General features: G+C 40.0%; 1 protein-coding gene across 2 annotated transcripts in view; it reads right to left on the bottom strand.

The window, feature by feature from the left end:
• CUL5 (cullin 5) overlaps window positions 1-21811 on the bottom strand; it is a 126344-nt gene that overhangs the window by 98989 nt on the left and 5544 nt on the right. Inside the window, exon 2 of one of the 2 annotated variants that reach the window (XM_069554946.1) lies at window positions 7490-7599. The exons of the other annotated variant lie outside the window; for it this stretch is intronic. Within the exon in view, the coding sequence (XP_069411047.1) occupies window positions 7490-7599 (110 nt within the window). The remainder of the gene's footprint in view (window positions 1-7489; window positions 7600-21811) is intronic. 2 annotated transcript variants of the gene reach the window in all.

The raw sequence follows: 21811 nt of genomic DNA, 5'->3' as shown, positions 1-21811 counted from the left end.
TGCAGTATTATTGCTTGGAAAATCCCATGGACAAAGGAGCCTGGTAGGCTATAGTCCATGGGGTCGTAAAGAGTCAGACACAACTGAGCAACTTCACTTCACTCTGTGTATTCTTGCCACCTCTTCTTAATATCTTCTGCTTCTGTTAGGTCCCTACCATTTCTGTCCTTTATTGAGCCCATCTTTGCATGAAATGTTCCCTTGGTATCTCTGATTTTCTTGAAGAGATCTCTAGTCTTTCCCATTCTGTTCTTTTCCTCTATTTCTTTGCATTGATCGCTGAAGAAGGCTTTCTTATCTCTTCTTGCTATTCTTTGGAACTCTGCATTCAGATGCTTTTATCTTTCCTTTTCTCCTTGGCTTTTCACTTCGCTTCTTTTCACAGCTATTTGTAAGGCCTCCCCACACAGCCATTTTGCTTTTTTGCATTTCTTTTCCATGGGGATGGCCTTGATCCCTGTCTCCTGTACAATATCACAAATCTCATTCCATAGTTCATCAGGCATTCTATCTATCAGATCTAGGCCCTTAAATCTATTTCTCACTTCCACTGTATAATCATAAGGGATTTGATTTAGGTCATACCTGAATGGTCTAGTGGTTTTCCCTACTTTCTTCAATTTAAGTCTGAATTTGGCAATAAGGAGTTCATGATCTGAGCCACAGTCAGCTCCCGGTCTTGTTTTTGTTGACTGTATAGAGCTTCTCCATCTTTGGCTGCAGAGAATATAATCAATCTGACTTCGGTGTTGACCACCTGGTAATGTCCATGTATAGAGTCTTCTCTTGTATTGTTGGAAGAGGGTGTTTGCTATGACCAGTGCATTTTCTTGGCAAAACTCTATTAGTCTTTGCTCTGCTTCATTCCGCACTCCAAGGTCAAATTTGCCTGTTACTCCAGGTATTTCCTGACTTCCTACTTTTGCATTCCAGTCCCCTATAATGAAAAGGACATCTTTTTTGGGTGTTAGTTCTACAAGGTCTTGTAGGTCTTCATAGAACTGTTCAACTTCAGCTTCTTCAGCGTTACTGGTTGGGGCATAGACTTGGATTACCGTGATATTGAATGGTTTGCCTTGGAGACGAACAAAGATCATTCTGTCATTTTTGAGACTGCATCCAAGTACTGCATTTAAGACTCTTTTGTTGACCATGATGGCTACTCCATTTATTCTGAGAGATTCCTGCCCACAGTAGTAGATATAATGTCATCTGAGGTAAATTCACCCATTCCAGTCCATTTTAGTTGGCTGATTCCTAGAATGTCGACATTCACTCTTGCCATCTCGTTTGACCATTTCCAATTTGCCCTGATTCATGGACCTGACATCCCAGTTCCTATGCAATATTTCTCTTCATAGCATCGGACCTTGCTTCTATCACCATTCACATCCACAGCTGGGTATTGTTTTTGCTTTGGCTCCATCTCTTCATTCTTTCTGGAGTTATTTCTCCACTGATCTCCAGTAGCATATTGGGCACCTACTGACGTGGGGAGTTCCTCTTTCAGTATCCTATCATTTTGCCTTTTCATACTGTTCATGGGGTTCTCAAGGCAAGAATACTGAAGTGGTTTGCCATTCCCTTCTCCAGTGGACCACATTCTGTCAGACCTCTCCACCATGACCCTCCCGTCTTGGGTTGCCCCGTGGGCATGGCTTAGTTTCATTGAGTTAGACAAGGCTGTGGTCCTAGTGTGATTAGACTGACTAGTTTTCTGTGAGTATGGTGTCAGTATGTCTGCCCTCTGATGCCCTCTTGCAACACCTACCATCTTACTTGGGTTTCTCTTACCTTGGGCGTGGGGTATCTCTTCACAGTTGCTCCAGCAAAGCGCAGATGCCGCTCCTTACCTTGGATGAGGGCTATCTCCTCACCGCCGCCCTTCCTGACCTTCAACGTGGGATGGCTCCTCTAGTCCCTCCTGCACCTGTGCAGGCACCACTCCTTGGACATGGGGTTGCTCCTCCCAGCCACTGCCCCTGGCCTCAGGGGTGGGGTGGCCCCTCCCGGCCGCCACCCCGACCTCGGGAGCCGGGTGGCTCCTCTTGGCCGCTGCCCCTGACCTGGGACGCAGGGTGGCTCCTCTTAGTGCGCAACTGGCACACTAAGCCCAGGTGGCTGCGACCGACGCACGTAACTATAGGAAAAAACATACCTTTGACTATACAGACCTTTGTCAGCAAAGTAATGCCTGCTCTTTAATACACTATCTAGGTTTGTCACAACATTTCTTTCAAGGACCAAGCATCTTTTAATTTTATGGCTGCAGTCACTGAACACAGTGATTCTGGAGCCCAAGAAAATAATGTCTGTCACTATTTCCATATTTTATCCCATCTATTTGTCATGAAGTGATGGGACCAAATGCCATGATCTCAGTTTTCTAAACGTTGAGTTTTAAGCCAGCTTTTTCACTTTCCTCTTTCATGTTCATCAAGAGGCTCTTTAGTTCCTCTTTACTTTCTGCCATTAGGGTGATGTCATCTGCATATGTGAGGTTATTGATCTTTTTCCCGGCAGTCTTGATTCCAGCTTGTGATTCCTCCAGCCCAACATTTCGCACGATGTACTCTACATATAAATTAAATAATCAGGGTGACAACATACAGCCTTGAAGTACTCATTTCCCAATTTTGAGCCAGTCCATTGTTCACGTCCAGTTCTAACTGCTGCTTCTCGGCCTGCATACAGGTTTCTCAGCAGGCAGGTTAGGTAGTCTGGTATTCCCATCTCTTTCAGAATTTTCCACAGTCTGTTGTGATCTACACAAAGGCTTTAGCATAATCAACAAAGCAGAGAATAGGTGTTTTCTGAAATGTCCTTGCTCTCTCTGATCCAGTGGATGTTGGCAATTTGATCTCTGGTTCCTCTGCCTTTTCTAAATCCAGCTTGCACACCTGCAAGTTGTCAGTTCATGTACTGTTAAAGCCTAGCTTAAGGGATTTTGAGCATTACCTTGCTAGCATGTGAAATGAGTGCTATTATGTAGTAGTCTAAACATTCTTTGGCATTGCCTTTCTTTGGGACTAAAATGAAATCTAACCTTTTTCAGTCCTGTGGCCACTGCTGAGTTGTCCAAATTTGCTGGCATATTGAGTGCAGCACTTTCACAGCATCATCTTTAAGGATCTGAAATAGCTCAGCTGGAATTTCATCACCTCCACTAGCTTTGTTCATAGTAATGCTTCTGAAGCCCCACTTAACTTCACAATCCAGGATGTCTGGCTCTAGGTGAGTGATCATACTACTGTGGTTATCCAGGGCCTTTTTGTGTAGTTCTTCTGTGTATTCTTGCCACCTCTTCTTAATCTTTTCTGCTTCTGTTAGGGCCTCACTGTTTCTGTCCTTTATTGAGCCCATCTTTGCAGGAAATGTTCCCTTGGTATCTCTAATTTTCTTGAAGAAATCACTAGTCCATCCCATTCTTCCTCTTTCCCTCCCATTGTTTTCCTCTATTTCCTTGCATTGTTCACCTAAGAAGGCATCTTATCTTTCCTTGCTATTCTTTGGAACTCTGCATTCACATGGGTGTATCTTTCCTTTTCTCCTTTGCCGTTCTTTTTCTTCTTTTCTCAGCTATCTGTAAGGCCTCCTCAGACAACCATTTTGCCTTGCTGCATTTCTTTTTCTTGAGGATGGTTTTGATCACTAACTCCTGTACAATGTCACACACTTCTGTCCATGGTTCTTCAGGCATTTATCAGATCTAATCCCTTGAATCTATTTGTCACTTCCACTGTATAATCATAAGGGATTTTATTTAGGTCATACCTGAATGGCCTAGTGGTTTTCCCTACTTTCAATTTAAGTCTAAATTTCACAATAAGGAGGTGATGATATGAACCACAGTCATCTTCAGGTCTCGTTTTTGCTGACTGTATAGTGTTTCTCCATCTTTGGTTACAAAGAATATAATTTATCTGATTGCATCTGGTTAACTTATATACAGAGTACATTTGAGAAATGCTGGACTGGAAGAAACACAAGCTGGAATCAAGATTGCTGGGAGAAATATCAGTAACCTCAGATATGCAGATGACACCACCCTTATGGCAGAAAGTGAAGAGGAACTAAAAGGCCTCTTGATGAAAGTGAAAAAGCAGAGTGAAAAAGTTGGCTTAAAACTCAACATTCAGCAAACGAAGATCATGGCATCCGGTCCCATCACTTCATGGGAAATAGATGGGGAAACAGTGGAAACAGTGTCAGACTTTATTTTTGGGGGCTCCAAAATCACTGCAGATGGTGACTGCAGCCATGAAATTAAAAGACGCTTGCTCCTTGGAAGAAAAGTTATGACCAACCTAGATAGCATATTCAAAAGCAGAGACATTACTTTGCCGACTAAGGTCCATCTAGTCAAGGCTATGATTTCTCCTGTGGTTATGTATGGATGTGAGAGTTGGACTGTGAAGAAGGCTGAGCGCCGAAGAATTGATGCTTTTGAACTGTGGTGTTGGAGAAGACTCTTGAGAGTCCCTTGGACTGCAAGGAGATCCAACCAGTCCATTCTGAAGGAGATCAGCCCTGGGATTTCTTTGGAAGGGATGATGCTAAAGCTGAAGCTCCAGTACTTTGGCCACCTCATGCGAAAAGTTGACTCACTGGAAAACACTGTGATGCTGGGAGGGATTGGGGGCAGGAGGAGAAGGGGACGACCGAGGATGAGATGGCTGGATGGCATCACTGACTCGATGGATGTGAGTCTGACTGAACTCCGGGAGTTGGTGATGGACAGGGAGGCCTGGTGTGCTGCAATTCATGGGGTCGCCAAGAGTTGGACACGACTGAGCAACTGAACTGAACTGAACTGATGTCCACAGGTTGAGTTGTCTCTTGTGTTGTTGGAAGAGGGTGTATACTATGACCAGGGTATTCTCTTGGCAGAAGTGTTTGACCTTTGCCCTGCTTCATTTTGTACTCCATGTCCAAACTTGACTGCTACTCTCGGTATCTCTTGACTTCCTACTTTTGCATTCCAGCCCCCTATGATGAAAAGGACATCTTTTTTTTGGTGTTACACCACATTAACAAAGTAAAAGATAAAAACCATATGATAATCTCAATAGATGCAAAAAAGGCTTTTGAAAAAATTCAACACTGATTTCTGATGACAACCTCTCTGGAAAATGGTCATAGAAGGAACCTATCAACATAAGAAAGGTCATATATGACAAACCCACAACAAACATTTTTCTTAATGGAGAAAAACTGAAAGCATTTCCTCTAAGATCAGGAACAAGGTAACACTTGCCACTATTATTTCAACACAGTTTTGGAAGTCCTAGCCATGGCAATTAGAGAAGAAAAAGAAATAAAAGGAATCAAGAACGGAAAAGAAGTCCTAAAACTCTGTCTGCCGATGACATACTACTACACATAGAAAACCCTAAAGATACCCTCAGAAAATTACTGGAGCTCATCAGTGAATTTAGTGAAGTCACAGAATACAAAATCAATACACAGACATCCCTTGCATTCCTACACACTAACAGTGAAAAATCAGAAAGAAAAATGCAGGGAACAATCCCACTCACCACTGAAACAAAAATAAAATACCGAGGAGTAAACCTATCTAAAGACATTAAAGACCAGTATTTAGAAAACTACAGAACACTGATGAAACAAATAAAAGAGGACACAAAGTTGGATTGGATGAATCAATATTGTGAAAATTACTATACTATCTAAAGCAATCTACAGATTCAGTGCAATCCCTATCAAATTACTAGTGGCATTTTTCACAGAACTAGAACAAAAGACTTTACAATTTGTATGGAAATACCAAAGACCCAAAATAGCCAATGCAATCTTGAGAAAGAAAAATGAAACTGGAAGAAATCAACCTTCCTGACTTCAGACTATGCTACAAAGCTGCAGTAATCAAGACAGTATGGTACTGGTACAAAACCAGAAATATAGACCAATGGAACAAGATACAAGGCCCAGAGATAAACCCACACATCTATGGACACCTTATCTTTGACAAAGAGGGCAATGGAGAAAAGACAACCATTTCAATAAGCAGTGCTGGGAAAACCGGACAGCTATGTGTAAAAGAATGAAATTAGAACACTTTTTAATACCATACACAAAAATAAACTCAAGATAGATTAAAGACCTAAATGTAAGGCCAGAAACTATAAAACTCTTAGAGGAAACTACAGGTAAAACACTCTTTGACATAAACCCCAGCATGATCCTCTTTGATCTACCTCCTAGAGTAATGAAAATAAAAACAAAAATAAAGAAATGGGGCCTAATTAAATTTAAAAGCTTTTGCACAGCAAAGGAAACTTTAAACAAGATGAAAAGACAACACTCAGAATGGGAGAAAATAATCAAAAAAGAAGCAACTGTCAAAAGCTTAATCCCCAAAATACACAAGTAGTTCATATAGCCAACATCAGAAAAACAAACAACCTAATCAAAAAAACTAGTGGAAGATTGAAACAGTCATTTCTCCAAAGACGATACACAGATAGCCAACAAATACATGAAAAGATACTCAACATCTCTCATTATTAGAGAAACGAAAATTAAATTACAATGAGGTACCATCTCATATAAGTCAGAATGGCCATCATAAAAAAAAAATCTACAAAGAGTAAGTGCTGGAGAGGATGTGGAGAGAAGGAAACCCTCTTACATCATTTGTGGGAATATAAATTGATATAGCCATGATGAAAAACAGTATGGAGATTCCTTTAAAAACTAGGAAAAATAAAACCACCACCAAATGACCCAGCCACCCCACTCTGGGTATATACCCTGAGAAAATAGTAATTCAAAAAGACACATGTACCCCAACCTTCAAAGCAGCACTATTTACATTAGCCAGGAAACAGAAGCAACCTAGATGTGTCCACTGACAGATGAATGAATAAAGAAGTTGTGGTTCATAAATACAATGAAATATTAATGAATGAAAGTCGCTTAGTTGAGTCCAACTCTTCACAACCCCACTGACTATACAATCCATGGAATTCTGCAGGCCAGAATACTGGAGTGGGTAACCCTTCCCTTCTTCAGGGGATCTTCCCGAACCAGGAATTGAACCAGGTCTCCTGCACTGCAGGTGAATTCTTTACCAGCTGAGCTATCAGGGAAGCCTAGGAATGGTTCAGTGATTGGGGGTACCCCAATACCAGTAATGGGCTTCCCTGGTGGCTCAGACAGTAAAGAATCTGCCTGCAAGGCAGGAAACACAGGTTCGATCCCTGGGTCGGGAAGATCCCGGGAGAAGGAAATGGCAACCTACTCCAGTATCCTTACCTGGGAAATCCATGGACAGAGGAGCCTGGTGGGCTACAGTCTACAGCTCACAAAGAGTTGAACTCCACTGAATGACTAACATTTTCACTTTCAATGCCAGTAATTACTTCAAACAGGTAGGCTGTCCAATCTGGAGCCAATATTCCATCTGAATACAGCCACCAAAATTTCCTTTATGTTAGCAAAAAGTTAGAATGAATCAATTACTTACGAAAACAGATCAAACCACTGCTGTTTTGTAACAGATTCCTGGCGTAAAAGCTTCAGAACAATTGGACGCATGAAATCCCATTTGTCTTCAAACTGAAGAGAACCTTTATTCTAAAAAAAAAAAAAAAAAAAGGACAGAGTAGTTTCAAGGGCAGTTAAATCAGAAGTGGGTTATTTTTATTTCATAAGAGACAACCAGAGAAATTTAAAAGAATCAGATTCCCATAATGGAATCCCTATAACTTAATCTGGTATCAAGGAATCACAGGAAGAACTCACCATAAGAGGAAAAAAAAAAAAGTTAAATTTAGCCTTCTCCAAAGAGCATGTCTGGCCTTTGCCCTTGGCTTCCAGTAAGCAGTATCCCTGAGTCCTGGGAATGTTGTGATAAGAGAGTCCCTGGGGGCCTTGGGTCATACTGGATAATCTAACAATGTGATTTAGGGAGGGGACTGGTAAACCCATATAGTTTTAGGGTGGGAGCTGGTCAATCCAGAAATACCAACAATGAGATTCTGGGGTCATTGCAATTTGGGGTCATTTGCGATTTGGGGTCAACGTGGAGACAGAGATTACCCACATGAGCAATGCCTACATGATGAAGCCTTAATAAAAATTTTGGACACCGAAGTTTGTGTGAGCTTCTCTGGCTGGCAGTACTTATATGCCCTGCATTTAATGAGGGAAAGAGAGAAGACCTGACAACACCAGAGAGGACAAGGGAAGCTCTGTTTTTGACCCTCCTGGACACCAACCTATATGTTTTTTCCTTTAGCTGAAAAAAGGCCCTTAATAAACCATAACCATCAGCAGAGCAGTTTTCAGTAAGACCTTACGGAGTATTTTCACAGATTTATGAATATCTCTAACAAATTATTGAGTCTCAGTATTTTGGGAACCTCCCAAATTTGCAGCTAGTGTCAGAAGTGAGGGTGGTCTTGTGTTTAGAGACTGTGCCCTAACTCCTCACAAAAAGTACATTGAAAATCCAAATAAACTCTGATAGCTGAGGAAGGAAAAAAAAACAGAAAGATACCCATCTCATTTTATAATGCTTATAAAACCTTGATACCAAACTGTGAGACAAGAACAAGGAATGGTAATTCTAGACCTATCTAATTTAAAAATATAGATGCAAAACCCTTAAAAATATTAGTAAATTAAATTAAGTGGCATATCAAAAAAATAATACTTCATAATTATACATGTTTATTCCAGTAATGTGAAAGTGGTTCAATATTAAGGGGAAAAAATTCATTATTAAAATGGGGCGGCACTCCATATGTGTTAGTCATGAATACTTTTCATTTTCAAGTTAACTATGGCCATATGACTTGGCTTAATCAATAAATTTCAACAAAAATCATTACTTTTCTAATATGGCAGCACCAAACACCCTTACGAATTTCACTACTGATTTTACTACATATTTGTTAAGAATGTTGCTCCCTTGTATCAGATAAGATCCATGCACTGAATGGAATCTTCGAACGCCCTGAAATTATATTTCAGAAGCAGTTTTTAAACATACGGTCTAACAAAAATCTACACCAGGATCACCTAGAATGGTAATTACACAAATATTTATAAAACCTATTACAGACTTGCTGGATCGGAAATCTCTTGAGTTCAGAATTTACATGTTAGCAAATTCATGATAAAACTACATGAAAATATTACAAAGTCTATAACCCCAAGAAGATTAAGAACTCCTAACTAACATTTAAGTTTTGTGAAAGCAAATCATACTTCTTCTTACATCTACACAGTTGATCCTAAAAGTAACTGTACTGTCTCACCCTATGTACCTACTTTTATCACAAAATAATCTTCTTATGAAGACCCAGGAGATACTAAAAAATTAGTACTGGGATTAGCTGTGCTTCCCTGAACAACTACTTTGTTTTTACCTTATGGACTTCAGTGAATCATGTAGGTAACTTTGCTCTTCTTTGTACTGGTTAATGAGAAATTCAGTCAGATTTGTGATGCTATGGTATATACTTTGTGAACTAATCTTATGGCCGGCTTCATTTTTTCTGTTATTAGTTTCCTATTACCATCTTCTTCATTTACTCTTCCCTCTGAGGGAAGGGTGGGCAAATGAACAAATATGGAAGAACCACAGAAAGGACATGTAAATCTTTTCTTGACTATGACATGAAGACTCATAATACCCTCTTAAAAAAAGAGTATTTTATAATGTCAACTAAGTCTATTTCCATAGGCAATTCTGCCAACTGATAAAATGAAACATGGTATAAATCCTGCAATTAAAAATCAAAAAGGTACAAAAGACTAAACAGGTATCTGAGATAAACACTGGTTAGGCTCTTGAACCTATCAGCTATGGCAAAATGACAGGAAAATCTTTCATCAAAAAGACAGGAAACAGTCTCCTATTTGATGAAACATACAAGATTAACTACAGAAAAATTTTCTTCTAATACTCAGTTAAAGGAGGAATTAAATAATAGAATTTTCTATCAAGCTTTTATGAGTGAGTGAGTGAAGTCGAGCGATCGACTTCACTCACTCATGTCTGACTCTTTGCGACCCCATGGACTGTAGCCCACCAGGCTCCTCCCCCATGGGATTCTCCAAGCAAGAGTACTGGAGTGGGCTGCCATTTCCTTCTCCAGGGGATCTTCCCGACTCAGGGATCGAACCCGGGTCTCCTGCATTCCAGGCTTTAACCTCTGCGCCACCAGGGAAGCTTTTTATAGTAGATTCCAAAAACGATGCTCAAGTAGTTCCTTGACCTATTCTCTGTCAAACTGAAGAGCACATCATTAAATCATAGCTAAATATCAGACACCAAACCTACTATCTACAAAAGATATTAATAAGCAACTGCTACTGCTAAGTCACTTCAGTCGTGTTCGACTCTGTGCGACCCCATAGACAGCAGCCCACCAGGCTCCCCCATCCCTGGGATTCTCCAGGCAAGAACACTGGAGTGGGTTACCATTTCCTTCTCCAATGCAGGAAAGTGAAAAGTGAAAGTGAAGTCGCTCAGTCGTGTCTGACCCTCAGCGACCCTATGGACTGCAGCCTTCCAGGCTACTCCGTCCATGGGATTTTCCAGGCAAGAGTACTGGAGTGGGTTGCCATTGCCTTTTCCGATTAATAAGCAAAGACACCTTCAAACTACAAACTCTGATTTATGAATGTTTCCAATGGCTAACTAAAGGCTGCCTCACCTTTACTGATGTGCTACAAGTCTATTCTGCTTTAATTCTTTCATTACACTCAGAATAGCTATTAAGTGTAGGATTCTCTCACGTACTGGCTCTTTTACACCAACAGGATTTCAACATTTGCCAAAACCCAGTCCCTCTATCCTTCTTTTCTTACAACATAACTAATTCCCTCAGAATTCACTCTTCTTCTCAAACACACAGATGGGTCATGGAGAAGCCGATTTTCCAGGCAGAGAAAGCAACCATTGCAAAGATCCCACAGTAGAAGCATGTCTGATATATTCAAGGTATAGAAAAGTAAGGACAGAGGAGAGAGTGGACGAGGTCAGAGAAGCAACACAGAGCTGGATCTTATAGGGTCTTGAAGGCCATTGTAAAAAGTTTGGCTTCTTTTGTAAGTGAGACGGGGAACCATTAAAGATTCGGAGCAAGAAGTGACATGAATTGATTTATAGTTTTAAATCTCCTGATTGCTATGTTGAGAATACATTATAAGGGGCAAGTGTTACAGCTGTGTATAGGAGGCAAAGTTAGAAATATCAGTGATACAGACCAGGGTGGCAGCAAGGGAGGTGGGGAGTAGCAGTTAAATTTGTATATGTTTTAAAGGTAGTGCTAACAAGATTTCCTGACCACAGGTATCTGAGATGAGAGAAAGAAATAAAGCATGACTCAGGTTTTTGCCTGATAAATTTGTATACTGAGACCCACAAAATGGGAGGCCACCCTATTGGCCCAGACCACATCAAAAATCTAAACCTAAATCAGCCTGCACATATGGTAAACATCGCATAGTCAAGAAAATATAATACCAATCACAATCCTTCAACACAGCTTTATCTAGCTAACCTTATCTTAAAAAAAAGCACCAGCTTACCTCAAAATGGAGAAGGAAATGGCAACCCACTCCAGTATTCTCGTCTAGAGAATCCCATGGACAGAGGAGCCTGGCGGGAACAGGGTCGCAAAGTCGGACACGACTGAGCGACTTCACTTTTCACTTTCACTTACCTCAAAATGAAATCCCTGACTGCCTTGTTTCTGTATTGCCTCTTCTAACGTTATATAAAACTTGCTCCTCCATAAAAATCCTTCAGTAAGAGTACTCCACTGCTTGTTAGGAACTCTACTATTCTAATCCACTGATTATTTTCCTTTGACTGAAGGACATCAAACTCTTTAGTAAACTGTTTTAGTTTTGTGATTTGATGTGTCCAAGAAGTATGGCATTGCCATCAACTGAAGTGGAAAAGACTGCAGATATAACAGGCTTAAGAAGGAAAGCTCAGGAGTTCAGTTACATTTGACATGTCTATCAAACAGTCTTTTGAAGATGTTGACTAGGCAGCTCAATAAGTAAATCTAGAATTTAAAAGAAAGATTAGACCAGCAAATAAAATTGAAAGTCATCAGAGTACATTTAAAAGCAGAAAGTTTTTAAAATTTGCTACTCGATGAGATCACAAAGGGAGTAAATATAAAGAATCAGGCCTCAGTCCTTATGTACTTAGTATTAACAGTTGAGAAGAATAAGAACTAGGAAAGGAAAGAGAAAGCAACAAGAGAGGTGGCAAGAAAATAAAGAGGGTAGTATTCCGTAAACTGACTTTTTATTGTTCAGTCACTAAGCTGTGTCTGACTGTTTGCGATCACATGGACTGCAGCATGCCAGGCTCCTCTGTCCTTTACAATCTCCCTGAGTTTGCTCAAATTCATGTCCATTGAGTCAGTGATGCTATATAACCATCTCATCCTCTGCCACCCCCTTCACCTTTCGCTTTCAATCTTTCCCAGCATCATGGTCTTTTCCAATGAGTCGGCTCTTTGCAGCAGGTGGCCAAACTACTGGAGCTTCAGCTTCAGCAACAGTCTTCCAATGAATATTCAGGGCTGGTTTCCTTTAGGATTGACAGTTTTGATCTCCTTGCAGTCCAAGGAACTCTCAAGACTTTTCCAGCACCACAATTTGAAAGATGAGGGAGGTGCCAAAGGTTTGACAGGAAAGATACGAAATAGACATCTAGGAAAGTGGAAGAATAAATGACTATGGAAGTGTAGTGTGATTGGGCTCTATTATAGTTTGTGGTTATGAATTTAAAGTGAAAGTAGCAGATGTGGATCTTTTTCTCCTGCAACATTCAACTGCATAGAAGCTGGCACTGAAAGGTGAAGAGACGGATTGAACCCGGGTGTGGTTTCCCCAGTGAAACAGGAGAGAAGCAAAGGGGTCAAAGTGTATTTCGGGGAGTGATTATAATTACTGAATGAAAAACTTAGGCTGGGAAGGTAAGGGGAAGAGAAAGGACAAGATGATGAAAGACAGAGACCTGTGCTTCCAACCAGGATGCAATAACAAGTGCCAGACTTCCCCTCCTGCCTAAACGACTGGAAAGCCAAAGGGCAGTACAGGACAGTATTTCCTGAAAAGGTACACAAATGGGGGTGAGCCTTACAAATGCCCAAGTATGCTACCTATGAGTAGAGTTTTCAGGACTGAGCATAACCAGAGGGAACCCAAATAGCCTGGTGGTTTTACTAAGATTAGGAGACAGAGTTCAGAGTTTCGGGAGGCCAAAGTGATGAAAATATGTGGCACAGAGTATCAGAAAAAGGAACTGTACAAGCAGGGGGCTCTGGAGATGTGCAGAGGAGTCCCTTCAAGCCTCTGACTATTAAATATTGACCCATACATGTAAGTGAGAAAATTATCGGAGCCTGGGGACACAACTGTTTGAAAGAAACAGAACAATCGCCAGAGTCCACACAGGCCTAGTAATGGGTCACATTTCCCCCAGCCAGAGTGGAAACACTCCTTAACATGCTAGGTATCCAGCAGTCTTCAGAAAAGTACTGCATCTATAATGATACCAACGTACCCCTACCTTCAGTGTTGTTCAGACCCACTCTAACAAAACTCAGTAAAAGCAAGCTTTAGAAAGATCAAACTGATTTCAAGTAACTTAACTTTGTCATAGCCAAATCTAAAAATATTTAAAGGAAATTTTAAAACTCCAGTTCCTAAAACATAAAGCTCACAATGTCTGAAATCCAATGAAAAATAATTAAGCAGGTCAATGTTATGTGGCAGCCCGGATGGGAGGGGAGTTTAGGGGGGGATGGATACATGTATACATATGGCCGAGTCCCTTTGCTGCTATAACTGTCACAACATCATTAACTGGCTATGCATGGACTGTAGCCTACCAGGCTCCTCTGTCCATGGAACTGTCCAGGCAAGAATACTGGAGTGGGTTGCCATTTCTTCCTCCAGGGGATCTTCCCAACTCAGGGACTGAACCTACATCTCCTGTTTCTCCTGCACTGGCAGGCGACTCTTTACCACTGAGCCACCTACTCCGATATAAAAAAAAAAGTTTTAAAAAAATTATCAAGCAGACAAAGAAGCAGGGAAATATAAACCCACGATCAGGAGAAAAACCAAACCACAGAACCTGATCCAGAAATGACGTGGATGACAGTTTTAGTAGACAGTAATGTTAAACCAGCTATTATACATGTACTCCACACATTTACAAGAAGATAGTAGAAAGCGTAAACATCACAGAAACAAAAGATGTTTTCAAACAAGTATCAGGGAAGATAAATTAGGAATCTGGGATTAATATATACATACTTACTATAAATAAAACAGATACCAACAAGGACCTACTTTACAGTACAAGGAATTATACTGAATATTTTGTAACCTATAAGGGAAAAGAATCTGAAAAAGAGTATGTGTGTGTGTGTGTGAATAACTGAATCACCTGTAACTAAAGCAACATGGTAAACCAACTATACTTCAATAAATACATAAAATTTAAAATGAAAAGAATATCAGTGAGCAGTGAGACAACCTCAAATGACCTCACCTACATATAACCAGAATCTTGGGGTACAGAGAATATTTGAAGAAATAAAAGGCCAAAATGTTTCCTAATTTGGTGAAAACTATAAACCCACAGACTTAAGACATTAAACGATAAGTACAATCAGTGAGTTGGAGACTCTAGTGGAGCTGAATTATCAGAATGGGAGCACTAGACTGAGTTAGAAAAACAGAAGAAGGTAAGAGTACGTACGATGCTTGAAACTAATGAAAAAAATTTCCCTGTTGGTCCAGTAGCCAAGACCCCATACTCCCAATTGCAGGGGCCTGGGCTTGATCGCTGCTCAGGGATCTAGATCCCTCATGCCACAACTAAGACCTGGCACAACCAAATAAATAAAAAAAACAAATATAAGGCATATGGCTATATAAGCCAATAAATCTTGTATTTGTGATAAATGTGGTACAGAAGAGTGTTTCCTTTTACCTTCAAATAGTCTCCTTTACATTTCCATGGGTAGCTCAAATATTTAAGATCTGTGGAAAAAAATATGAGTTCAGCTATTTTTAGCCTCTATCATTTAACTTCAATATAGATCACTCTCATCACTGTGATTTTACTTTAAATATCTGATTGCTAATCATGTGTCAGATTCTGAATACTTACAAATATTAATTCATTTAATTGTTACAACTACCCTATGTGTTAGGTGACACTTAGAGGTGAGAAAACTACACAAGTCAACCTGAGATTGGGTTAGATCACTTCCCTCAGGTTACAAGCATTAAGTGCAGAGCAAGGGGTCAAGTCCAAGCAGTTTAGTCCTGTCACATTCTTAAACACTCCCTGGATCCTTCCTGGAAGAGGACTGGTAGGACTTCTAAACTATGGACCAGCTTCAGCCCTTGGCTTCATCTCATCAGGCTTATAAATTGAAGGGAAAAAAATCTATGATTATAAAAATTTAGTAGCAATTATCTAGAAGTCACAAAGTGAAAGCATCAATACATAAAACACATATTTCTCTTTAAACCTGGTGGAGGAGTAGGACACTATTTTCCAAAAAGTTCTAAATTTTTTTTCCACTGAAATGAAAAACTTCACCTTATGCTTCCCTTTAAAACTTTTACATTTCTTTTGACCCATAAATGGGGAGTCAAAAAAAAGAAAAAAGGCTTTCAGGTTTTCTTTAAAGGCAAAAAAAAATGTTTACACAAATTCTGATGATGCCTGTATTTTTAAAAACCCAAACAACTAATTTTAAGGAGGAAAAAATAACTACGAATGAAAGAGTTTGAACTTAACGGGGTTCTTTATCATTTATTATTACACTTAATTCATTCAACAAACATCTGAGTGCTTACTGTAGAAGAATTATGCTAGTCACTGGGACACACAAATAAAAGGTTCTCAAGTAATTCACTTGTTAGCACAGTGTCTCTGACTTTAATGAATGGCTGGTGGGATCACTGATCACAGAAGACATGGCAGGAGAATAATGCATTTGAGTTGGAAGGTTTGTAAGTGGCGATGCATTTTGGATGTTGTCCAATAAAAGCAAATGCTGAAGTTATAACTCCTCATGTTCTTTTTTTCTGTGTTCTCCCTTCTTTATTTTAAATAAGATAAAAGCTTATCTATTACTGAACTGCTTTTTACTTAAGATCTCTCTCTGAGGGCTAAGGAGGGAAAAAAATCAGTGTAAAGTTTCTCACAATTAGAAGACAGAGAATAAAAACACTCAAAATAAAGATGAAAAATAAAACAGGCGAGCAAAGGTTCAGCTCCGTTTCCCAGCTCTAATCAGTACAAAGAATCAGGATCTCTTAATACAGCATGTTGGCTGCCCAGACTCAAATTAAATACATTCAGCTTTACCTGAAAAATACTGCCTAGTAGAATAATCAGTTCTAAAACAGACTGACAATGAAGTTCCACAATCTCATATTTATAGCCCTGTTGTTTGTTTCAAACAAACAAGCAAGCATCAGAAAATAAATTACAGAAAAAATAAATTTTTGTAATGCCCTGTAGTGGGTGGAGGTGTTACAGGTCAGAAATGAAAGCTGCTTTAAAGATCTGTCTAGAATATATCATTGCTTTAAAAATCTGCACACCTCCCACTGAAATTCACAACTGCTTTTTCAAGCAATGAGTTCAACTACAATCCCATGTTATTTAATCCCAACAAAGAGTAGATGTGTAACTGCTTATACACAAATATAAAATTTGTATCATGCTAAGGAAGTAGGAGTGCTTCGGTAAACACAAGAAAAAAAGAAAACCCGCTGGCTTGCAAAATGTTTTAAAAGTAACAGAGTCATTTAAAAAAATCTAGTTGGCTATGCGAGGTTTTTAGTTGCGGCACACAGGATCTTCCATCTTTGTTGTGGCATTCAGGTTCCTTAGCTGTAGCATGCGAACTCTTAGCTGCAGCATACGGGATTTAGTTCCCTAACCAGGGACTGAATTCAAGCCCCCTGTACTGGGAGCACAGTCTTGGTCACTGGATCACCAGGGAAGTCCCAACAGAGTCATTTTTAAATTACTCACTTACTTTCCAATAAAATAATCCACACACTGACCTATTAGTTTGCCCTGAAAATGTCCAAAAATCCTAATACAACATATAAGACAAAACATACATACCCCTACCAAATTGTGCAACAATATCACAACAATATTTTATAATGATGTCAAATGTTGCATATTTAGAAGGAAACAAAGAATGTAATTATTATTGCTATAGGTCTTCTTGCTACATTTTCATGGATGACAAAAATATAAGAAAAGTTAAGGAGAAGTTGTAAGCAAGGCAAGACAAGAAATAACAGTCACACAACTGATAGCAATTATTTTTTGTCACCTGTATTCTTTCACGCCTATAACATTTTTACCACAATACAAGGAGCTTAGTTGTTTAATGTCTGTATTTGTTCCCTCTTTGAAGTTCCTAGTTTAGAATTCCTTGGCGGTCCAGTGGTTAGGACTCGCTGCTTCCACTGTAAAAGGCCATGGATTTGATCCCAGGTCAGGAAACTAAGATCCTGTATGCCACACAGTGTGGCCAAAAAAAAAAGTTCCCAGTTTATTGAATGTGGATTATATCCAATGATGGCCTTCTAATAACTTTCAAAAGGAAACAAATCTGTGTATTTTAGGGTTTTTGTGTAAATTATGAGGCTAGCTATTTGAATGTGTGGGTTCCCATAACGTTTACAAGCCACTATTGCTCTCAGTTATGTGATCTGAAACCACATTTGCAATCCCCATTAACCAAAAGAACCACAAAACTACAGTACGTATTTGAATACTAGCAATTCTCACTATGTTCCAGCCACATCACCCTTTTAAAGACGTTACTCAAATATGCCAAGCTCACCACCGCACCTCAGACCTTTGCCTAGAAAGCAGATCATTCAGGTCTCAGGGTCAGTGTCACCTCAGAGAGGCCTTCTCAAGCCACCCGAAGGAAAATGCCCTTCCCTTTTTCTTTCTGCAAATCCAGAGCCAAGATCTAAAGCCAGTAAAACAGCTACTTTGATTAGCTATGAGAATGAAATTTTAATTCAGATTAAACAGTACTTTTTTTTTTGGCCACATTACTTGTCTTATGGGATCTTAGTTCTCTGACCAGGTGTCAAACCCAGCACTGCCCCCACCGCCCCCCGGCCCTGCCCACAGTGGAAGCACAGGGTTCTAACCACTGGACCACCAGGGAATTCCCTAAACAATACTTGAGGGGGGGGGGGTGGAACCAGAAAGCTCTGGGATCTGGCTGAAATGTCATTAAATAGCAGGGAAGAACAATTCAATAGAATGTAACTGAAAGCTATACTTACAGGAAAAATGACTTTCTGTTGTAAATAAGGAAGCAAAATAGTGGCACCATCTTCTGAGCACTCTTGATTATACTGTTTTTATCACAGACCTCATTACTATAAAAACCACCCAAAGTGTTACTTATTCCTTTAGTGTCAGTATTTAAACATTATAAATATAAGCTCCAAAGAACTTGGGACCTTGTCTATCATATTCACTACTGTGTTACTGACACTGAAAATAGAATCCAACAGAGAGGGGATACTAATGTATTTGTGGAATGAACAGGCCCAGTTAAACGGATCAAATATCCTTGATATTACCTTTATGTACTCCAAGTATAATGCCCGATGTTTTAACCTGAGCTGTAACTTGTTCCTTTACAGAGCCTATCAGGCACCAGTCACAACCACAACTGGGCACTGTTTTCTCTTTGGCTCTGTCCTTTCATTCTTTCTGGAGTTTTTTTCTCCACTCTTCTCCAGTAGCATGTGGGCACCTATCCACCTGGGGAGTTCATTTTTCAGTGCTATATCTTTTTGCCTTCTCATACTGTTCATAGGTTTTTCAAGGCAAGAATACTGAAGTGGTTTGCCATTCCCTTCTCCAGTGGACTACGTTTTGTCAGAACTCTGACTACGCCAAAGCCTTTGACTGTGTAGAACACAACAAACTATGGAAAATTCTTAAAGAGATGGGAATACCAGACCACCTTACCCGCCTCCTGAGAAATCTGTATGCAGGTCAAGAAGCAACAGTTAGAACCAGACATGGAACAATGGATTGGTTCCAAATTGCGAATGGAATTTGGACAAGGAATACACAACAAGGCTGTATATCATCACCCTGCTTATTTAACTTATATGTAGAGTACATCATGAGAAACGCTAGACTGGAAGAAATACAAGCTGGAATCAAGATTGCTGGGAGAAATATAAATAACTTCAGATATACAGATGATACCACCCTTACAGAAGAAAGTGAAGAGTAAATCAAGAGCCTCTTGATGAAAGTGAAAGAGGAGAGTGAAAAAAAACTGGCTTAAAACTCAACATTCAGAAAACTAAGATCATGGCATCCAGTCCCATCATTTCATGGCAAATAGATGGGGAAACGATGGAAACAGGGACAGATTTTATCTTCTTGGGCTCCAAAATCACTGCAGATGGTGACTGCAGCCATGAAATTAAAATATGCTCGCTCCTTAGAAGAAAAGTTATGACCAACCTAGACAGCATATTAAAAAGCAGAGCCAGAACTGATGCATTGGAAAAGACCCTGATGCTGGGAAAAATTGAAGGCAGGAGTAGAAGGGGATGACTGAGGATGAGATGGTTTGGATGGCATCACTAACTCAATGGTCATGAGTCTGAGCAAATTCCCAGAGATGGTAATGGGAAGCCTCGAGTGCTGCAGGCCATGGGGTCACAAAGAGTCAGACAAGAACTGAAGTGAACAGAACTGATTAGGCACGAACTTACTGTATACACTACACCAAGGCAGGAGCCGTGACTTTCTATAATATAACTACATTCATTAGGACCCTTGCAAAATACCTAATAAGAAACACCTGTCTTTGTCTCATTTTTCTCTGTCCACCAGCTGGATGCCTAACATCCTCTTGAAATCTCACTGCAACCTAAAATTCCCCTCTTCTAATCCATTGATAAATGATGGATCTCTCACAGGTTATCTTAAACTGTCATTTCCCGTGAGTAGCTTTAAGTAATATATCACCTCCAGATTATGGTAACTGCTCACTCACTTATTTTCACAAAACATGAAAGATTTTCACACTTATAATCAGTTTTATAGTAAGTATCACATATAATGCGATTTAGTCTTCTATTCCCACTCCCACCCCTACCCTTGGCCAATATATGCACCCTTGAATTGGTTTTCTCCCTCAGCTGTGAGTGTCAAATATAACCAGGTCTCTAGGTCAGCCCACTGGAGTGAAGGACAGTAGCCCTAAGGATCACATTCCCCTTAGATGCTCATCCAAAAGGGCAATTTCCATCAACCCAATGAAAAGTTAGATTCTAAATAAGGCTCTTGTTTATGTTTAAATAGACATTAAAAAATAATTCCAGTTGTGTATCTTAATCACATTCACTGACATTATTCAAATCTGGGTATCACACTCATATTCTTTGCCAAGCATGTTCTACCAAAGTTTCCCCTGATCATTACCAACAAAAGGTCTACCTTTCTTCAAAATCCAGTTCCAATGCTTTCTAAATAAAACTTTTCTTGATCATCACTCCAGAAATGATCCCCTCTGTCTATGAGAGACCAATCCAACACATAGTAACACTTCTAAAGTTCTTGCCTTAAAACCTTTAATATCTGGTTAATTCCCTAAGACCATGGACATTGTTTTCCATTATCTTTATATCTTGGTGCCTTGCACATGAGTCTATAAAATTATTTTAATAAAAATTAATTCTATACACACTTTGAACCACTCCTTTGTATTTCCATTTTCTTTCCTCTCAAAGAGTAAAACAGTTTCCACTGAGAAAAGTAGTGCTTCACATTTCACTTGTAAGTTTGGACAGTCTTGTGGGCTGCTTTTACACTTCTACTCCTTTCTCTCCCCTTCTCTCTAGATCTAATTAGAAGGAAATAAAGCCAGAAATTCCTCCCTTTAAGCAACCAACGCTCATTTACTGAGCATCTACAATGCATGGATACTGCACTGGACTTCTCTTTTCAGTCAACTATCACTCACTTATGGAGCACCTACCATGAGTAAGTTGGCTTAAAGCTTAACATTCAGAAAATTAAGATCATGGCATCCGGTCCCATGACTTCCTGGCAAATAGATGAGGAAACAGTGGAAGACTTTATTTTTCTGGGCTCCAAAATCACTGCAGATGGTGACTGCAGCCATGAAATAAAAAGACACTTACTCCTTGGAAGGAAAGTTATGACCAACCTAGGCAGCATATTATAAAGCAGAGACATTACTTTGTCAACAAAGGTCAAGGCTATGGTTTTTCCACTAGTCATGTTTGGATGTTAGAGTTGGACTATAAAGAAAGCTGCTGCTGCTACTGCTGCTAAGTCGCTTCAGTCATGTCCGACTCTGTGCAACCCCATAGATGGCAGCCCACCAGGCTCCTCCGCCCCTGGGATTCTCCAAGCAAGAACGCTGGAGTGGGTTGCCATTTTCTTCTCCAATGCATGAAAGTGAAGTGAAAGTGAAGTCGCTCAGTCATGTCCGACCCTCAGCGACCCCATGGGCCGCAGCCCACCAGGTTCCTCCATCCATGGGATTTTCCAGGCAACAGTACTGGAGTGGGATGCCATTGCCTTCTCCTAAAGAAAGCTGAGTGCCAAAGAATTGATGCTTTTGAACTATGGTGTTGGAAAAGACTCTTGAGAGTCCCTGGGACTGCAAGGAGATCCAACCAGTCCATCCTAAAGGAAATCAGTCCTGAATATTCATTGGAAGGACTGATT

Source organism: Ovis canadensis, chromosome 15 (genome assembly GCF_042477335.2).
Source record: "Ovis canadensis isolate MfBH-ARS-UI-01 breed Bighorn chromosome 15, ARS-UI_OviCan_v2, whole genome shotgun sequence".
NCBI classification, from domain to species: Eukaryota; Metazoa; Chordata; class Mammalia; order Artiodactyla; family Bovidae; genus Ovis; species Ovis canadensis.
The sequence above is the reverse complement of the archived record's forward strand: the minus strand, read 5'-3'. Positions and strand labels throughout refer to the sequence as shown.